The following is a 22,523-nucleotide window of genomic DNA, read 5'->3' on the forward strand; positions in this document are numbered from 1 at the left end:
CGATGTGTAGGTAGGTTGTGTATTAATACTGTAAAAGGGGTTTCAAATGTCCCAACCTTAAAATCCGGAAAATTAAGCAGAGTGTCTTTGGCCGCAGGTCCCCTAACGGGGATAAAGGGCAGAGTCTATATGGGTGGGGGTCCCGAAGTCTAGCTAGGGGAAAACTTTTCAGTAGGATGATCAAAATCACAAAGCACACCTTCGTATTGTAAGGATGTAAGCAAGTTTGAATTTTGTGCATAAAAGGAGTAGGGGAACGCTTGGTGGACAAGTTTGTGATTGTTGAAAATTGTGGAATGCTTGGTGATAAGCTTGTGGCTACAGACAGATAATAAAGAAGTTCAGAGTAATTTAATAATACATCTTTTTACTTTGTAACAGTTGGTATAATATATTACCTAGATTATGTCACTTATGAGTAAATTGCTAGTTATTGTTTGCTTTCAAATAAGGATCATCAAACTTTATAGGTACACAAGGATCCACGCACGATCAGGATTTTAGGCGATATGAAAAATAAATGTAATTTCAGTAATATTTATTTTACTTTTTAAGACAAACAAATACATAAAAAACATATAAAATGTTACATCACAATCCAACCAATGAAATCCATGCAAGCTGTTAAAAAAGTGTGAACAATTTTACATTTTGTTTATAAAAAAAAGATACTTTAATATACAAACACATTGAAAACAAATGTCAATTGTGAAAAGTTTCTCAAATCAAGCCAACATTATTAATTTTAAAAACATTAGTAAAGCTTTTAGATGTAGCTAAAAATTGTCTTCTTGAAAACACCAAGAGTACAAACAATATTTATAATACCTATTGCTTGAATGTAGAACATATGTGTAAAAAACAATCACATCATAATTTAGGCATGGACAATAAAATGTAAATATAAAATAACCCTAATATAATGTACACTTCTAGACAATAATATTTATATGTGAAAGCTGTTAAGAGTTAAAGTGATAAATGGTAAATAAATATTAAACAAAATATGTTTCACCCATGATGTACATGCATATGTGGCCTAGCAGTCAAGAACATGCAATTTCCAAAAGGTCTCGAAGTTTTTAAAACTTTATTTAATTGATAAATACAAAGGCCAGTATTAAAATGTAATGAAGAAGTAAAAGAGCACTTTATAATAAATATGAAATTTGTTGGAACACAAGACCATATATTTATTGAACACATTTGTCATTCTTGGAAAAATAATGCATGTCTCTTACAAAGGAACAAATATGACATGATCTAACAAATCACAGTTTTATCAATTTGAATAACTTTTTTCTTCATAATACACCAGACACAATAATCTATAAATACTCTTAATAATATTAATGTATTTTATTTCTAAAATCCTGTTATGCATATGATAAAGATTTCTTATTAAACTCACAAACAAGTGACTATTTAATGACAAACATTTAAAAAGCAGACCTGCTGTGGTACACCACATGAAAATAAAAAATACATAGGAGCACCAAAATGTTAAAAATGTATATATAAATTAAAGAACAAAATTAATGTTTTAGTCAGAATGATTCTGAATAAATATATATATTAATTTCATTATCATTAAGTAGTCAAAACACAAAAATATTACATGAGGTTACATGTCAACCACCCATGATATAACTGATCTACTAAAAGCAACCATAACATAAATCTGTTGAAATGTTCTACTAAGTATTTGATTGCACTAGATATACCTGTATATTATACCCAGATTAAAATCAATATGTATATTAATCCCTAAAATATTTGAACTAGAACAAATTTGGAATAAAATAACATAATAAATTTGCTATAGTCAGATATTATAATCACAGATCGCTATACAAAGGCTCTAGGCAACAACAGTACAATAAAATGATATTGGCAATGACCGCTTGTCACATTTTACTACAAATTCTAATAATTTACACTATGAACAGTCATATCAATGTAAATCTGATCGGTCATTTTGACCAATTACTGGCTTGATCTGCTGCTACCCCAGTCTGAACTGTGTTGCTACTGGTGATGACCTACATTCTAATGTCAAGGTCATCCGAAATGTTTACACTGTTACAAAAAGCAAAATGGCAACACAAATTCACTGTGAAAAGTAGCAGCAGTTAAAAAGGTAAACAAACCTGTGCAGAATAGCATAAACATGACAAGGAATATCAATATGGCAGATAGCTGTGACCTTTACCTATGCAAGGTCAGGGCAAATGTCTTTGGTAACTGTGACTCTGTTCCTTCAAAGGTAGCAGAACTAAATCAAAACACTGCTCAACACTGAAAAAAAGGAATAAGACATTGTATAGGCATATAACATCATTATGGAATATGGCCTTGAGAAATAACAGAAATGTTGTAATTTAAGTAAAATATGAATTGCGCTTTAAATTATATTACATATACCATCTTTATTTAATATTAAATTAATAATGTTTACTATTGTGCACTGAATAATTAGGAAGAAATTATCATGAGGATGTTTAATATTTGCTGTATAATTTCTATTTGTAATAGACATGGAGTAATATATATAACAAGCACTATGATGCTTTTTATGCGAGTACATGTACATGTATACACATGTATATAAGGAACTAGAATACAGGACACTACAGGGTACAGACAGTACATGTGTATATGGTACAAGGTAGAGAAGCTGTATATTTAATATATGTACACACCATTTCAGCTAGAATTAAATTAATATATTCTCTTTGAATGCAATCACCAACCAATGCTTTTCACTGAATTCCAATTGTCAGTACTTTTTTACAGAAAGATATCCACAACATAACAGTTCATCAATGTACATTATCTGTGGATGACATGATTAATGCAAAATGATTGAAACTAATTCTGATTTTACACAGTTGCTACACATGTTAAAGATTCATGTATTTATGACATCTTACTACAGCATATTAAACTGTTTTATCAATTTAAAGTGCATAATCATCTGATCAGCAATCAAACTTGTAGTTTTATCAGGTCCCATTGCCTAAATGCTCCTTTCAAAAATCTAGAATGTCATACAATTCATTGTGTGCCTGTCTGGCCCTTCTGTTTTTGCATGTTTTTTGTTTGTTAATTTTTATGCTCCCCCTAAAAATTTGGGGGTGGGAGCATATAGTCGCCGCTTCGTCTGTCCGTCCGTGCACAATTTTGGTCCGGGCTATTTCTCGACAACTAATGACCGGAATTCAATGAAACTTTATGGGAAGCTTCACTACCAAGAGGAGATGTACATATTATCAGCGGGTTCTGGTCCGATGATTTTTCACAGAGTTATGGCCCTTTGAAATTGTCCATTAACTTTACATATAGTGCAATTGTTGTCCGGGCTATTTCTCAGCAACTAATGACCGGAATTCAATGAAACTTTATGGGAAGCTTCACTACCAAGAGGAGATGTGCATATTATCAGCGGGTTCTGGTCTGATGATTTTTCACAGAGTTATGGCCCTTTGAAATTGTCCATTAACTGTACATATAGTGCAATTCTTGTCCGGGCTATTTCTCAGCAACCTATGACCAGAATTCAATGAAACTTTATGGGAAGCTTCACTACCAAGAGATGATGTGCATACAGTGTTCTCCGGAAGCACCAGCACCTGGCGATTTCACCGGTTACTAACAACCTTGGTGCTGGCTACTTTTCCCCAAAATGTCAAATCAAAACAGCGCAAAAACACCTGTTTAAGTTCTCAGTTGCTGGCTTCTTTGAAAATATAACTTGCTGCTCAATTTTTTATGGAGAACACTGTGCATATTATCAGCGGATTCTGGTCGGATGTTTTTACAGAGTTATAGCCCTTTGAAATTTTATATAAAAAATTCTTGTCCCCCCAACTACTGTGCCCTCAAGACGTTTCCTTTTATCTAAATATATAGTGCAATATTGTGACAAAAAAAACATTGGGGGGCGTCACCCGTCTCCGACGGTTTCTTGTTTACATTCAATACAGTAAATGGTATATACATGTATGTATGTAATGCCAAGATGATCAGAGATTTGCCTTTATGTAAACTGACATTTTTTGTTCACAAAGTAAATCTTATATGAAAGTTTCATTCATGTTTCACAAAGGTGCTTTGTTAATTCCAATCATGGAGTGCAACAACATCCAACTTCACATTAACATATTTATTTCATTGAAAAGCTGCATACCATGAAGGAAATATTGATGGCAGTATTCGAGGTGCATTCAAACAAATTCTTTTTTATGTTGGATAATACTATCACTGACTACACAATTGTCTGGTATACAAAATGCTACAATATGTAGCACTTATTACTACTATCCTTCCTTACTTTATGTTTCACACTGTTACATGGAATGAGTGAACATTATTTCTCCAATGACTCCTTATTATAAGTTATAGACTAGTAATAAAACTGGAGGTAAACTCAGGATTAGTATATTATTATGTCATTGCAATTTAATCATTATACTAAAACTAAGTAAGATGTGACAGACATTTGGTGTACAATTTCTTAATTTCATGGGGATAATTATCAGAAGAAGCAGAATCTATAATAACATCGAACTAGAGCTTTGTCACAGACGTGACGAATACCCCCACATGAAGAGCGGATGAAAAGTACTTGAAATGGGGAACACAATGCTGAATGTGTTGAATGCACTAGGTGACCCTGTGACCTAGTTTTTGGCCCGGCATGGTCCATGTTCGAACATGGCAAAGAGATCATCTAGATAAAACTTCTGACCAAGTTTGTTGAAGATTGGAAGTAAACTACTTCAATTAAAGAGCGGACACCATGCTCAATGTTTCAAACGCACTAAGTGACCCCGTGATCTAGTTTTTAACCCGACAAGGCCCATGTTCAAAATTGGCCTTAAGATCATCTAGATAAAACTTCTGACCAAGTTTGGTGATCGAATGGAAACTACTCGAATTAGAGACCTAGTGGACACAATGCTGAATGTTAAAAAATGCACTAAGTGACCCCGTGACCTAGTTTTTGGCCCAGCATGGCCCATGTTCAAACTTGGCCTAGATATCATCTAGATAAAACTTCTGACCAAGTTTGGTCAAGATGGGATGAAAACTACTTCAATTAGAGAGCGGACAACATGCTGAATGTTTTAAATGCACTTAGTGATCCCATCACCTAGTTTTTTACCCTGCATGACCCATATTCAAACTTGACCTAGACATCATCTAGATACAACTTCTGACCAAGTTTGGTGAAGATCTGATGAAAACAACTTGAATTATAGAGCGGACACTTAATATGTACCAACAACCAACAGACAGTCAGACAGACTGACAGACAAGTTCACTTCTATATACCCCCCTAAACTTTGTTTGTGGGGGTATAACACGTTGAATATTGCCAGTTATTTAAATGATATTTTAGTTATATTGCATCAAAAGCCCTTGGGCTTATTGTGACACTCTCAAGTCCTTTACTTGATGTCTTAAGACCTCAAGAAGTGTCCAAGAGCAGGGTTGGAACTAACAAACTTCTGATCCCTAGGTAGACACAATATCTACTACGCCAGCAGCACCGGTACTTATTGAGGCACTTACTATTTGTAAAAGCCTTGTAGTGTAGTCCCCTAGGACACCAGTGTCCTGTACTCAACTTACTTACATTTACAAAAAGCCATTGGATGATTCCATACTGGTGGTCACTGTTCCAGAAGGCAGTGAAGAAAACAACAGAATGATATCAACACAGACAAATACACAATCAAGGAACATGAGAATGGTTACAACAGGTCACATGTAAAAACTTGCTTATCAGCGCAATGTTTTGTATTGTTCCTGCTATTAACCCTTTGCATGCTGGGAAATTTTTCGTCTGCTAAAATGTCTTCTGCTGAATTTGTAAAATTAGCATTTTCTTCGATTTTTTTCAAAGAATACTATCAGAATAGCAAACAGTTTGGATCCTGATGAGACACCACGTTCTGTGGCGTCTCATCTGGATCCAAACTGTTAGCAAAGGCCTTTAAAATTCGGTTCCCGCACTGAAAGGGTTAACATTCTTTTAGGATTCCATGGTAAAACTATATCATTACATGAACACAATTATTCTACATTATCATAATGTGAAAATATATGTTGATGTGTATTTAAAAATGGTTTAGTGTCATGTACTGGCAAACAATCAACAAATGTCAATAAACTGTTAAAGTGGCCTTTTCACAGATTTTGGCATATTTTGAAGTTTGTCATTAAATGCTTTATATTGATGAATGTAAACATTGGATCTTAAAAGCTCCAGTAAAAAATCAAGAATAAAATTAAAAATAGGAAAAAAAGTGGCCGGTACCAGGGCTCGAACCAGTGACCCCCGGAGTCCTGGAGTTAGTCTGAAGTAAAAACGCATTAGCCCTCTCGGCTATTCCGCCGGATATACAAAGTTAAAGTATTTTATACCTTACATAAGCAATCTTCGTAGTTTCGTAAATTTAAACGACAACAACAGAACTCTCCAAATTATTCAATTGTTTCGCATTGCAACGCTTTATAATTTTTAGGTTTTCAAATCGTCAAAAGATACATATAATGGCTATATTGTACTATGGTAAATGTTCAGTAATACTGTTTCCTCACAAATATCATAACTAAAACGAAAATTTGCGAATCTGTAACAACTTTTTTCAATTTTGTCAATTTACCAAACCGTGAAAAGATCCCTTTAAATCCAAGCTCTTTTATACAACCAAAAGAAGCTATAATAACGATTTCACTATGATAACTTATATCAATATATGGTGTCTATGTGCATTTAAAAGTGTGTTAGTGTTATTAAGTATTGGCAAACCAATTAACAAATGTCAACTGTTAAAGCCGAGCCCTTATAAACATTGTACAACCACACGAAACTAGAATAACGATTTCACTATGATTACTTATACGGTTTCTATGTGTATTTATAAATGTTTTAGTGTTATAATGTACTGGCGAACAAATGTCAATAAACTGTAACAGCAGAGCTTTGATATAAAACCATAAGAGGGTAGAATAACGATTTCACAGGATGGTATCTACATGTATTTTAAAATTATCATTGCCATTTGATATATGTATAAAAGTATTGAAAAGTCATGTCATTTACAGAAAAACAGTAACAATAATGTACAAGTACTGCCCAGTTCTTTCAACAGTAGTGTACATTAATAACAGATTTATAAGTACATTATTCTGTGAGTTAGCTTAAACATATTAAAGTTCATGCCTTTATTACTGAAGTTTAATGCGATTAACCTTTCCCAAATGTCTTACATGCCTTCTTACTAAATTGCTAGGCAGTAAGCTTGCACCGACAAAAACCGTCATGTGAATCATCTAGCTATAAAAGTTATAATAAAACTGCTATAAATCTTGAATATACAAGTGACATTCATCATAGCACAAACTCTGGGCAAGTTAGAACCTAAAATAAAAAGTCAAATGTATATAAAAATTTGAAAACCTTTTATCAATGACTTATCATTCATGGTGTTTACTTGCACCACTTAACTGCATTTTATGTGCACATTTCTCTCAACAACATGAAGTGACAAGAAAAACTGATGAAGTTCAAATCAAAATTACAATTACACGAGCATAAACACACTCATAGCTGCTTTTAACTGTTAAAAAAAGTATTATTCAACAGCTACATTTTTAGCTTAAATACTGGTATGTAAATGTTATGCACAGTCTTTGCCCCAAAATCTGTTTTAAAAACTTTGTGAACGTAACACAATACCGGTAATTGTCCAAATTTAGTCTACGTTTGTATATAACAAGCAATAGTTGTTCTTATAATACACTGCCCTACTATACTGTATTGAGCGCTGCTTGCAGCTTTTTGGTTAGTGTTTTTTCGTGGCTTGCTTTAAATTATTTACAAAAAAATGAAGAAACTGGTCAATAACATGTTGATTCATGTTAACTTTATATGCAAGTGTCTTAATCATACAGCAGCTCTGAAAAAATGTGGTGAATATGTTTAACATTTGTTTTCTTTTTGTATTGTCTTTTTGTTTTCATATACTGAAAACATGACAAGCATAATTGTTTTCAAACAATTCATATTGTTTTTTTTTTGTTTAAAAATGACTGCCAAGCTAAACAGCACACCTTGTTTACCTAAAGGTAATTTTGACTACATTTTTTGTCCACATTTTTTCATAGCAAAAATAGTGTGCAAATAATACCTGGTGCATTACTGCATGTAATACTATATAACATTTAATGGTATAACTGTATAAAAGTTGTTTTACTATGATTGTTATTAAAATTGACTTAACTATTTTGTTTAAACCTAATCTTCAATGATCAATTATCTAGGCCTTGATGGTATTATATTTTGAAAGAATAATATTAAATATGTTTACTGCAATTATTATCTGGTCACATAAATCATTAAGTATTAATCACTTTGGGTTGCATGACAAAAACTGAACAATACATTTGCACAAGATTAATTTTTTTAGGATATAAAATATAAGCCAGAGACCAAAGATTATTTTGTTAAAATAAAATTATTTTTTTAACTTGCAAAATAAAATCAATCAAACTTTGTTTGCATAATGATCAGCAGTTCTTCATTTTAGAGAGATTTGCAAGGTACATGTACCGGTATGTTAAAAATGAAACCATATTAGGAATGAAAATTAATCAAATGAAACTTCATAGAAATTCAAACATATGCAAATAAAATTTCCCACAAGAAATAAAATAACAATAAAATTCAACTGACTAGAGAACAAATACTACAACAATAATTAATTTCAATAAAGAATTCATTCTGGAAAGGACAACACACAAGATACCAAAGAAATGTACCCTATGCAAAAAATTGAGATACTTGTTTGATTAGTATTAGCCGATCTCAAGTTGACATGTGATATTGATACTATAATGTATTTGACCCTAGACTTGTTTATGCACCGGGTATATTATAACTTCAATTGTGCATATTTTCCACTGTATTGCCCAATAAACTGTAGCATAAATGGAAACAAGAAATACATTTAGCTCCTGAACCCGCCCCCCCCCCCCCCCTCTCTTTCCAACCAAACAAGAAGCCAAGTCCTCAATAATGTATTATAAGGTGCAATTGTTAAGAGATTTTGTGTGAAAACTAATTTCATTTCTCAAGTGAAAAGGGCAACACAATAATCCAAAGCTATGTGATTGAAAATTGCACCATTTATTTTAAAATTTCAAACAACTTCCAAAGCTATGAAACAACAAAAATACATGTACATGTACCTGACTTAACACATTAAAAGATCTGATACAACAGTAAACTGCAATAAACAACATATTGCACGCATTAAGCTATTGACTGAACAAACTCAAAATTGTAACAATGCATACCCGTACACATAGAAAGCACACCAAACCTTCACTATCACAACACAGTATACATACTGTTAGCCCGTGGGCTTGAACAACTGCCAGGGAGGGAGAAACATTGCTCCTACAAATAAAGTGACACCTCATACCCAACAGTGAACATGTCCCATAGTCTGCTAAGCAACATACCAATTTGACGTAAGTGTAAAGAACAACAGCGAACAACAGCGGTATAGTAAAGACACCAATTCCCTCAACAGTTCGATATAATGTGATATTAAACCTTCTTCTGTTTCCCTAATTGTCCTATCACAATATGGCACAGATCATATCTTTTTAACATGTAATTATAAGAAACAATATTTTCCTGAATGGCAAAGCTACATGTATGAGTGAAAATATTATTTATATTCTGTGACCACTAGTGTATAAATATCGATAATCTCATGAAAGCATCACATTTTTAAAAATGGTATGCTGTTCTTCTAATTGTTAACATTTATAGGGTTAAACTGTAACATTTTTCATTTATCACTGACAGTGAAGAAAAAAACATTCTCAAAGCAAATAAAGAGTTCAGTTGTTTTGAATAAACTGCAGGTAATTGCCAATTATAGCATACCAAGAGCATTGCATGTTGCTTTATACCTAAAAATCAACCATACTGTAAAGGGGGCAAGCAAGAGTCATCAAATCTTATTAAGCATCTGTATTTTGTAACCATACAGCCGAAATAGTCAATGTCAACTTACACATTAAACCCACGAGGTTAAACAAACACATAAGAGTTTTGTTAAGCACATGGAGATACTAATACCTGATGTCAATCAAACTCCGTCAATGTCTGGCCCTAATGGGTAACTCTAGATTTTCATTCTTATTATCTGATACTGTGGGAAATAAGTTAAGGTACTTTCCCATTCAAGAGATACTGGCCGATGTTAAATATACCTTTAACCACCAGCCAAACAACAGGATTTGGCTTAAAGATCAACAGGTTTTGGCAAAAAGAACAACTTTTATGTTTGGCTTATTGTTATCCGAAAATAAAATGCCCAACACCTACAATTCACTTAATTCACTTCATGCTGATTGTCAAGCCAAGTTAATTTTAAATTGTGTGGAACATTGTAAATGTCTGAACTTGTGGTATCACAGCTAAATACAAATACTAATTGAAACTACATTTGCAAAACTTGTCACAAGGCTGTCATTCGTCTTTCTTGAATATACAATTTATCACAAGTAACACCATGTCATAAAGATACTCAAAACCACATGATTGTACACTTTAATTAACTGGAAGCACCATTATTTCACAAACATAAACTAACTTAATATTTTTAACATTTTCACTAAGTTTTCTATTGAGGAGCAAACCTATAACAGCAAGCAGTACTCTACATACAACTGGCACTTCACATTATTAATCGGAGCGCATCATCACACTGCATTTATACAGGTACAGGTAAGCTTCAAAAAGCAAATACAAGATGATGTTGTCATTAATACCCTTTGCCCTCAAAAACACAGATGTATTGCTACAACACACCTTACTATCATATGAGCCGCTTTGTGTGAAAATGGGCCTTATGCCACATGCAGCTAGCCTTGATCCCGGCCAGCCTGCACAGTGGCACATTCTGGTCAGGTAATGAGACCACAAACCCTTGCGTTACTTTATGCCTGACAGGGTAACCCCTGACCAGACGGTGCAAACAGGCTGGTCTAGAGCTACTCTGGACACATATGGCATAATATCCATTTTCACATGATGCAGGTCATGTAAAGCATGTAATCCAAGTTCAGAGCTCTTAAATGTAATATTTTTCATGTGCGTTAAATAAACATGTACAAGGTATACATTTATATTTGAGAAATAGAGCTATTTTTGAAGAGTTTTTCATATCAATGTATTCAACTTCTTGAATTTGATGATATTGTTAGTTTTCTTGGTCTGCTTGCCTAAAAACATTAGACGGAGACTGGCAAAGTCTGGCTGCAACAAAATATTCTGTTACACAAACAATTCATAACATTGAAACTCTTAGAAAGCATGAAGTTTATAGAGCTCTGGACTGTAATGGCTTGATAGTAAAATATGCATGTATATGTTTCAGTTCATTAAACACTTAAATCGCTGTCTAACTAATTATATAGAGATAATAATGTGTGTAAGGCACTGAGCATTTCATATTGCAGATTTTAAAGACCTGCTTCCCATGAGGTCATTCTTGAAAACAGTGACATTTTCGTCAACAAAAAATGGCAGCAATTTCCACTGAAGATTTTGTGTCAACAAAATCTCCCATGAATCTGAAAAAAAGAATATTCACCAATCTTTTGGGGAGTATCTATGTGTAGTAACCCTTGCAAATACATAAAACATTATCCCTTCAGATGAATATATTGTTAAAATCCCCAAATCTCAGAATCAAAATATAGAAGAACATGAAAATGTACTATTTGCTGTTTTTTTTTTCTTTAAAGCAATTTTTATATATTTTGGGTGGACCAAGAATTCTGTACTTCTGCATAAGTTTTAGTAACTAATAGTCAAGTTAGAACAATTGTAGGTCAATCTCAAGGTCAAAATTAGGTCAGGCTCTGTTGAGAATAATCTTAAGATCCATGCAAGTATCAAAGCTTTGTAGTAAGCAGTATTGATGTAAGACGACATCACTTTGATTTAACAATGAATTTGGACTATCTGTAGAAGTCCAAAAGAAGGTCATTGTCAAGGTCAGAATGAGGTCAGGGTATTGTTGGTGTATTTAGAGTGTCAAAGCTTTGTAGGAAGCATGAGAATGTTATCTGAAATAATGCAATTTTAGGTTAACCTTGTACAGACAGACCACTGAAAAACAAATGGACAGGGTATATTCCTCTGGACAGCGGTAGATGACAGGGGCATAAGAAAAGAGAAAATAATGGTTTATCAGTTAAAACAAAAATGTTTGCATGCAGGAATTTATATATATATTTATAGTTATTTTACTGCTATAATGTTTTTTGAAATAGTTCTAAAGAAAAGGTTTTGAAACTAGGACCAGAAATGAGAATGAATCAACAACATTATGTTATCACACAACATCAATACTTCTTCCCATGTTCAATAAATGTATCTATAAAAGGAAACTTCCTGATGACTCAGTGAACAGAAATGCTAGCATTGATCACCAATGAAGAAGTGACCTATGATTAGACCTCATGATAACAACATTGTCACAGCATTTACACCACTCAGCAGTGAGCTAACAAAACCCCCATTCTTACATTCATGTACATGCACAGATCTTTGCCCAGGTACAAATTAATCTTTCACTTGTATTTCACAGTGACAAGCTAGGTGAACAGTTAATACCAGCAAAGCCTCATTGTTCTGGATGAAACTGAGCTCCAAGCCATAACTAAAACCTCGGCCTGAATGTCATACAGGTTAAGAAATAAAATATTTGGTATCTTTTCTCTCATTTTAAATTATAACAAGAGCTGTTTGTATAACATGCATGCCCCCATATGGGCTGTTTTTTGTCACTGTGACCATGACCTTTGACCTAGTGACCTGAAAATCAATAGGGGTCATCTGCCAGTCATTATCAATGTACAGTACATATGAAGTTTCATGATCCTAGGCCTAATTATTCTTGAGTTATCATTAGGAAACCATTTTACTGTTTCGAGTCACTGTGACCTTGACCTTTGACCTAGTGACCTTTAAATTAATAGGGGTCATCTGCCAGTCATGATCAATGTACCTATGAAGATTCATAATCCTAGGCGTAAGCATTCTTGAGTTATCATCCGGAAACCATTTTACTATTTCGAGTCACTGTGACCTTGACCTTTGACCTAGTGACCTGAAAATAAATAGGGGTCATCTGCCAGTCATGATCAATGTACCTATGAAGTTTCATATTCCTAGGCCTAAGCCTTTTTGAGTTACCATCCGGAAACCATTTTACTATTTCGAGTCACTGTGACCTTGACCTTTGACCTAGTGACCTGAAAATCAATAGGGTCATCTGCCAGTCATGATCAATGTACCTATGAAGTTTCATGATCCTAGGCCAAAGCGTTCTTGAGTTCTTTTAATATCTTGCATTTCACATCTTTAGTTCAATGCTATTTCAATTAACTGAACAGCGTGACAAACATAATAAAGCAGAATATGCATATGAATCTGATTATACACAGATCCACTATCATATAAATCAAATCATGTTTGTCGATTTCCATGTTCGAAAGATCCTCTTCTATATTGTTTTACTTCGCGAGTAGACTCACTCCAATTTGCAAACAGAAACACTGGTTTCGTTAATTCGATTGCTTTATTTGTCATTTCAATAATCTTAATATTGGCTTCACATTGGCGCCATTTACATACGAAATATTTAACACATTTTAAGAAACCGATTTTAATTGAAAGATTGAGAAACAACAGCCAATTATATTGCTCATTTTTTTTAAATGCTTAGGCAGAATCTACCAGTGTAAAATGCGGAGATTTCGCGGACCGCGGATATATTAAGCGTATGTTCATTTTTGTGACCCCAGGAGCATAATTTGAACAAACTAAGTAGAGAACTATTAGATGTCACTACATACCGAATTTGGTTGCCCTAGGCCCTACAGTTATGGACAAGAAGATTTTTAAAGTTTGCACAAAATAGGCTTTATATAAGCATATGTTCAATTTTGTGACCCCCGGGGCAGGGTCAAATTTGACCCCAGGGGCATAATTTGAAGAAATTTGGTAGAGGACTATAAGATGTCTCTACATACCAAATTTGATAGCCCTAGGCCCAATGTTTATGGAGGAGAAGATTTTTAAAGTTTTCACAAAATAAGCCTTATATAAGCAAATTTTCAATTTTGTGACCCCCGGGGCAGGGTCAAATTTGACTCCAGGGGCATAATTTGAACAAATTTGAAAGAGGTTCACCCCAGGAACATTCCTGAGAAATTTCATCAGAATTGGACCAGTAGTTTAAGAGAAGATGTTTAAAGGAAAAGTTAACGCACTCACGCACACACGCATAGACGCACAACAGACACAGGACCATGACATAAGCCTCGCTGGCCTCTGGCCAGTGGAGCTAAAAACTGTTGCATATAACCCAACCGATTCTAATTTTGTGTGCTGATAAAAAAAATGTGTATTCCTGGTTGAGTTTTTCGATAATTTTTGCAAAATTTGATCAAATGCACAAAATCAATAACTAAGTTTGCTAGATTTGATCATATTTACAAAATTGACTATAAATTACCAAATAATAACTAAAACAAGAATGTACAATCTGAGGATTGGAATATTTCTGTACTTCATGGCATATTCTTCTTAAAATGGGAAATCCTTAGAACAGTTACATAAAGGAAAAACAAGACCTGCGTTTGTGAAACACAATGCCCCCCACAGCCCTTTGAGACCACAACAGTAGCTATTTTAGATAAAATTGTTAAGTCCAAGGCACATAACTTCAACAAAAATCAATGGACCGGAACAAAACTCACACTTCGTCTGTAAGTCAAGTAGGTAGACTCAAATTCCAAAAATTAGCTTAATATCTTAAACTGTTGCGTAAACAACCTCTGGAAAACAGTTATTATAGAGAAATTTTCTCTAAGTCCAATGCCCATAACTTCGTCAAAAGTCAATGGACCGGAATAATTTTCACACTTCATCTGTAGGTCATGTAGGTGGACTCACATACCAAAAAAATCAGCTGAATATCTGAAAGGCCAATAACTTAAACAAAAATCACACTCAATCTGTAGGTCATGTAGGACAGACAGACGGATGGACAGTGGGACTGCTGAATGCCACTCCTGCTGGTGGGACATACAAAAGAAGTTTAGTCAAATGAAATAGATTCATGCTCTTGATATTTCGTTTTGTCAAACAAATATTCCATTGAACTTGCACTCATTATTTTTGTTGTTAAAAATGTACATTACCACAAACAAGAACTTCCTGATTACATAATGATACCAACGATACTCATTAGTGGGTACATAAGTGAGTCCAGAGATCTATATATAAGTGTTCATGTGTACATACCTACCATAGAAACAGGGTCATTCAAAGACTTGTTGTAAGACCCCTAAAACCTGGTAGAATTTATAACGATGATGTTGGGGGACTATATACAGAGATGACACTAGGGAATTACTTAACAATTAATTGAAACATGCATGAAATTTATTTTTTAAATAAACACATAAGTTTTTTAAATAAAATATTTTAAACTGAGCTATGTAAATGATTTTTTTTTATGGAAACTTTGCTCAAACTACACTATGTCAAAGATGTTTAAACAGAATCATTAAATATTTTTGACAAAAATCTTGCACAAATACATAGTAAACATATAGCAAGGACCCAATGTGAAAGGATGTAACAGGCTTTAATTTTAGCCAATTTCACCATTTAATATCTAAATCTATTAAACCATATTACATGTACATGTTTGTCCAGCACTAATCTCTTTTGTATAATATTGTAATAAAAATGATGAAATCAAGTGTTGCTTAGCCTTATATATAACAGTGTAGACAGACTAAAAAAGATTAAGCTGAAAAACAAACATCAGAATGATGGTCAATTCAACAAAATCAGCTACCAACAAAAAATGTTTTGATAACTGCATAAAAGATTTACCCATACATTTGGCACCAATTTTTATAAAAAGTGCTTAAAGCTCTTCACCACTTTGAATTTCAATACAGGTTAGTCAAATTATTTAAACATTTTGTAGAAGTAAATGAATAAGTGTGATACATACCTGGTTAACTTGTTAGACCGTACCAACATTTGAGCAGCAACTGCTAACTACATGTACACTATAGCATGCAAGGAAAAAGGGCAACTCTGAGTGAGAGAGGTTAGATGGTGTTTTGTTGGAAGCGTGAGTAGTGGCCCACCCAATGAAAATGATGGTTACAGAAGAAAGGTGCTGGCAATGCAGACAAACCCTCTGCTAGCTATGAAGAGATCTCTTGTGGATATAGGCTGATACCATTTAAGGGAAGAAGCAGTTTGAATATATCTCACTTACCCATAAAAGAAAGATCAGCTGTCTCAATGATGAAGGAATCAGGGTCTAATAATCTCTTCGGTTTGAATGGCTATGATGGTTTTGATAGTTTTGGTGTCTGCCTCCCCCATAGCGCCCACTATATGACTGTTCATCATTGTAGTGACTTACTTTTGAAGCCCCCGACTTGTTACGTCCACCACCACCACTACCACCCCCTGGTGGGCGCCTCATGTTTCGTCGCTCTCGATCAAACTCCAAGTCTTCCAGACGCTGAGTCAGAGCAAGCTTTTGCTGGATAGCCATTCTTAGGAGAGAGTTCAGAGTCTTCTTTTCCTCCTCTGCGGCAGCCAACTGGCGCTGATATTCGTCCAACTGAGTCACATACTCGTCACAACGCTGAGCAAACATAGCCCGAAGAGAGGCAAATGTGGCTGCATCCTCCTTCAGTGCTTTCAGTTCATTCCTTAACTTCATCATTGTCTCTGTGACAATGACCTTTTCGTTTTCATACTTCTGTTTCAGGTTTGCTAGAGCAAATTCAGCAGTTGACTTGTTGGCTTTCAAAACACTTCTAAGGGTGGCAATCTGCTCCCTCTTTGTTGACAACATTGCTTTCAGTTTTACAATTTGCTCTTGAAGTTCTTGAGCATCAGACTGTTCATTGTCATCTGTTGTTCTCCTGGAAACTTCCATTAAATGCTCCACAGATTTTTTCAGATGTTTGGTCTGGTCAAGAATAGTCTCACTCAGTTTTGCACAAGAGATGGCATTTGCTTTCACACTATTCTCCAATTCTTCCACAGATGTTTTCTTTGGTTTAGCTCTCTTCTTTTTCCGCAAGAGAGAATCTGTATCTGGTGAAGATTCTGGTTCTTTTTCAGTGTCTTCAATTTCAGGTTTAGAATCAGATTTTGTGATTTTGTCAATAGCTTTTGCATGCTGAAGCATTACCCGGCTTGGAGTTTCTCCACTCACTTCACAGACCAAGTGATACAACTGAGCTAGTTCTTCAGTCACTTTTAACATTTCATCCTGTGTAGCATTCAATGAGGACTGTGACTCACCAGCAACCTTGGAGACAATTTTAAGGTCTTTTTCCATGTCCTTAATTATTTCTTCATATTGTTTGCATTTTGAAAACAGCTGATTCAATGACTCAGTAACATTTGGATCTTCAGAACTTAAAGTTCCATTGGCATTCTTTTCCATTAGTTTGCTGATTTCCAATTGTAAATCACCCATTTGTTTCAATGCATTGGCATATTTATGTTCATTTAATACCAGATTTTTCTTCAATTGCAATAGTGCTTTCTTTTCATCATCTGACTCATTTTCAATAAGCCTATCAAACTCCTCAGCTGCAGCAGTATCAGGTGTAGACACACTACCATTTACACCAAGAGCTGTTGTTATCTGAGATTTCAAATGATTCACCCTATCACGCTGATCAATTAGATCTTTCTGTGTTTCTTGAATTAACCTCTTTGCTTCATCTAACGCCTTTTGCATTTCTGATTTTTCATCTTCACTTTGTTCCAGAAGATCTGACAGTTTCTTCACTTCATTATGTTGAATTTCACTCAATATATCATTAACCTTTCCTGATGACTTTCTTGAATTAACCATAAATTGTTTAGTATCACTGTTAGGATCAGCCTTTATTCCAGCAGTATCATGACTTTCATCGTCATCATGATCAACTTCTGTGTAACTCATAGTCAAACCTTCACTTAAGCCACTAAGCTGAGCTAAATTACTCAAATGAAACATGGACTCCTGCATGGTTTTTGCATCCAACTCCTTTTTTAAAGCATGTTTTTGTTCTCTTTCAACTTGCAAGGCATTAAGAGCTTCTTCAAGGTTCTTATCAACTATCTTTTTCAAAGTTGAACTTTCTTCCAACTGCATGTGTAAATCATCCATCTCTTCTTCTAATCGCTTTTTCTCATGTTTCAAGCCTTCATATTCAACCTGACTCTGTTTAAGCACAGAAACCTGTTTCTGAAGAGAAATGTTTTCATCTTCCAGCTCACCATAATCACTTATATTTCTGTTTTCGCGGACTTTGAATTCTTTTAACTCACTCTTAAGCTGGCGCCTCTGATCTTCCAATTGATCAACCTTTGTTTGTAAGTCTGAAACAAGACTAGCCATGGTGGAATGTTCCGAAACCAAGCGTTCTTTGGTCTGCTTGACATTTTTTAGTTCAGCTTCTAATTCTGTGATGTTCTCTTTATATCCTTGCTCTCTTGAAGCTGATTCTTGGATTATTGAATCTTCTATGTTAATGCCACTCTCATTTTGTTTTCGAAAAGTCACCTGATGTTTACTTAGAGCCTGAAGTAATACCAAAACATGGTAAACAGAATTTGTGTTGACCATATTCATAACTGTAAACACAATCACAATACCTACAGGCCTTTCCTCAAGAATGTTAAGCAAAGTGGCACACCTGTTCCTGAATTTAACAAGCAAATTCGTTGAATTGATATCCCAGCCAAATACATTTTGTTTATGGCTGGATGAAGAACTAAAAGAAAAGGTATAAGTGAAGGGTTGTGCCTTTTGTAAATTATTTTGTAACTCATTTGTACATTTTGTACCTGTGATGGGTTTGCAACTTTGCAGAAAATAAAATGCACCTGACGTTAGCCCCTAGAATTATGGGTGTTAAATGTGAAGCACCCCCAGATGATTGAGAACAACAATGGCAAGTTTCATGGCATATTAAAGTAATGACTAAATAATGAATAACTCATCAAATTTGTGCCCTAAGACCTCAATGTGTGACCTTGACCTTAGCCCCTAGGATTATGGGTGTTGAATGTGAAGCACCCCCAGATGATTGACAACAATTTTGGCAAGTTTCATGGCTCTGGCTCATGTGTGAATGGAGATAAAGCTCTAAGCTTATATTTAAAAGGAGTCTCCGTTATTTACAGATCATGGTGTTCAATGCCATTTGACGTGCATCATCCTCTAAATCCATATATATACTCATACCAAGTTTCATTGAAATCGGCCAAAGCACTTCAAAGATATGGCTCCGGACACAAAAGTGCCAGACGTACAGACGGACGGAACAAGACGGACAACGCCAAAACAATATCCCTCCGCCTATGGCGGGGGATAATAATCAGGGGTGTCACTGTGTCTGAATTTCCAAATTACGGTTCCCCTGTGCCTGAATTTTTTATTTAAGAAAACCCATGTAACTTATTTTACATGTACAAATTACCATTTGTTTATGCTTGTTTTAGCTTTGGAGAAACTACATGTATATAGAAATTTATATAGAATAAAGAGACAAAATCAAACCTATTGCCAACAGTGGGTCTACGCTCCTATGCTTTAACAAAATCCAGTAAGGCTTTAACTAGAAATGTGTCAAAGACACTGATTCCAATACAAATCATGCTTGTACAAATCCACTATAATTTCAAAGTGGACAAAGGGCCATTATTCTTCGTCAAAAAAAATTATGATCATCCTCACATTAAGGTAATTAAAAGGTGAAAATTACACACAGTAAGAGTAGTTAAAAACACAAAAGGACTATAATTTTGCTGAAACTAATGGCTGCCAAAATTCTTTTCTTTACAATTATTCTCAGATTAAGGTTTTTCAGCTCAATAAGGTTTAATAGATTTACTCAGTAGTTACATGTACAGATGAGATGAAAACACAACATTTTGGGAGTATCATATTCTATATAAGAAACACAGCCATATTATTGCCATATCAGTAATCCAAAATAACTTTCTGTATCATCATCTTAACATTAAAGTCTTTCAACTGTAAACTTGAAAAGTACATGCTTCGGGACTAATGAAGATAGACCATACTAGCCAACAAGTGCAACACTCAATGCCTCTAATTCTGTGTTGGATGGGGGAGGGTACATATATATTAGCTTTTGATCTTTTCAGAGAAATCTTAATGAAAACTTAACATGTTAAATCATTTTTCAACATAACATCTGATTTTGATTTAAACATGAAATATGTAATCATCAAATTAAAAGATTCCCAATTCTTAAACTAAAGTGATGTACACTGTTGTTACTAACTGTTGCAACACTCCCAGTATAATGCCTAAAGCAGTTGTGATCTTTATCACCTTGACAGTTACAAGCACTTTTGAGACGATCCCCAAGTAGGAATGCTTAGCATCTGTCATGCACGGACGCTTAATGCTACCATCGCTCACTTTAAAAATAATCTGAAATAAGCCTATACCTCTTTCGCATGCTCCAACTCAGTTTTGCTCGCCTCGAGATGGGCTTCTAGCTCCTCGATTCGAGCTTCCAGGTTATTTCGTTCTTCCAACACTGCCAATCCATATTCCGCCGCACGGATTTTTTCTTGATTGGTTTCCGTTAGTTCCTGGTGAAGTCTACCGATTTCGACCCTCAGGTCCTCCAGAGAGAGTGCTGAAATATCGTGGTCAGACATGATCACAGGATGTGTCAGAAACAATGCGAAATTCAAGAAAAATCTCTACGGATGGACGCGTTTACTGCGCTACGCTATGACATTTCCGCCATGTTTAATGTATGTCAGTAATTGATGAGTCACGTGACATTTAACAACCGGTTGTTAGGTAAAATCTTAATCGTGTTGATTTGCGTCAAGGTTAATTACCAGTAAGTTATATCGTCAGTATTTTTCTCTCCCACAAGTGAGTATTTTTTATTTCAACTGTGCTGTCTTCAATCATTTCATTCCTGTAAGCAAATCTTCACAATCTACATCTACATCGGTACGTTGACCAGTCAAACTTGACAATTACGCAAAGGGTAGTGGCGCTTAATATAAGAGTAACAAGAAATATCTTTAAAAAAGATATACGGCGTTGATTGTGGTCGATGTTTATGAACGATCAAAAGTTATCCCTATGAGATAAAAAGTAGCGGATGCCTTTTTTCTGCGCAGTTCTTAGCTACATCATAAGCAAATCAATTACGGGGTGTTGCGCCAGATTTCGTGGCTTATTTTGCTTTATGTGATATTATTACTCAGATATCTATATTTACAGAATAGAAAAACACAAGAAACATGAAAATAAACGAGTGCATATAGGTCAGCCGGCAATACTCGAATCTTATTTAATTGCATAAGTATAGTATAGTGAATTATTGTGCTCAAGCTTAATAAACTGTTCTAAATGGATAAATATTTCTAATTAATTTTATCAAAATTGGTCCTTATCATGCAAATGTTGAAACCATATTAAAAATCGATGATTGACATACCACAATAATATCGCCGAATATCTTTATTTAGTATCTTTCTGATCAAAACAGACTTCAAGTGCACAAAGTTTACGAGACGGCGTTTATATAAAGATTTCTGCAACTGACCGCAAACTGACCTTGATACCTTGAGGATTGGAATGCAATGCATTACAGTCACTACGTTATTGTCAGTAAGACCGGTGTAACACAATGATCGCAACCCTTTCTGCGAACTCCGGTGATGAACTGTATATAAACTCTGACTTTCACAAATGGCCGCGAATTGACCCGAAACCTCGCGAGTTGAAATGCAATGCAAGTAAGTACTAAATATGACAACATAGCCTTTAGTATAAACGCTTTTGCGCTGGTAATTCTCTGAAAATAAAAGGTGAACGCTCAAACTGGATTTATGTCGAAAATTGATTGTAAAACTGTTCTATCTATTGAGCCTTTTCATTAGAGATAAAATTGTTTCATGCAGTAAAACAGTGTTACAAAGACGCGGATATGTTTCCAATGTTCTGGTGTTATACTCAAATCAGCCAATGGAATAAATGAAGTGTATTCATTCGTACCTAGCCGCGGGAAATTTTATTTGAGTATTATTGGACACTTACAAAGGTCAAGTCAGGGTGAAAAGCTGGCTTAATACAGCTTACGCCGAAAAATATGGATAGAAAGATAGATTATATAAAGAATACATGAGGTGATACAAATTAAGTACAATATAATAGTATATATTCAGAGTATATAATGTTAGGACTGGGACGGTTCTGGGGAAATAACTGAACTTGAAGAACTCTGTTGTTGTTGAGTAATGATTGTATGCTAAGCTATGCATGTTCCGACGTGTTCGCACTGGTGCTTCTGATAGGTAGACATGACTTGGTATGTCG

The 22,523-nt window shown here is 34.7% G+C and overlaps 2 protein-coding genes across 11 annotated transcripts in view; one reads left to right on the forward strand and one right to left on the reverse strand.

Moving 5' to 3' along the window:
* Positions 1–22,523, forward strand: part of LOC127832683 (nicotinamide phosphoribosyltransferase-like) — a 128,398-nt gene that overhangs the window by 53,488 nt on the left and 52,387 nt on the right. The window lies entirely within an intron of this gene.
* On the reverse strand, positions 522–20,963 carry LOC127832679 (protein bicaudal D homolog 2-like). 9 transcript variants are annotated; one of them, XR_008027057.1, is made up of 5 exons: positions 20,627–20,963; positions 16,407–18,725; positions 9,424–9,472; positions 5,642–5,681; positions 522–2,298 (listed from the first exon to the last, which is right to left on the reverse strand). XR_008027057.1 is itself a non-coding variant. In XM_052358304.1 (5 exons), the coding sequence occupies exons 1-4, from the start codon at positions 20,840–20,842 to the stop codon at positions 5,644–5,646; spliced, it is 2,472 nt and encodes an 823-aa protein (XP_052214264.1). In that variant the 5' UTR covers positions 20,843–20,963; the 3' UTR covers positions 522–2,298; positions 5,642–5,643. The 9 variants fall into 9 exon arrangements, 6 of the variants coding, with proteins under 6 accessions (XP_052214264.1, XP_052214268.1, XP_052214265.1 ...); XM_052358304.1 differs by having other exon boundaries at positions 16,557–18,725; XR_008027056.1 differs by lacking the exon at positions 9,424–9,472.

This window comes from Dreissena polymorpha, chromosome 5, assembly GCF_020536995.1.
Source record: "Dreissena polymorpha isolate Duluth1 chromosome 5, UMN_Dpol_1.0, whole genome shotgun sequence".
In the NCBI taxonomy this organism is placed as follows: domain Eukaryota; kingdom Metazoa; phylum Mollusca; class Bivalvia; order Myida; family Dreissenidae; genus Dreissena; species Dreissena polymorpha.

Bases quoted from the DNA above. Each gene is read 5' to 3' on its own strand.
- LOC127832679 (XM_052358302.1), bottom strand. From the start codon at position 20,842: ATGTCTGACCACGATATTTCAGCACTCTCTCTGGAGGACCTGAGGGTC. The intron at 18,726-20,626 runs GTATAGGCTTAT...GTATTACTTCAG, and splicing joins AGTTGGAGCATGCGAAAGAG to GCTCTAAGTAAACATCAGGT.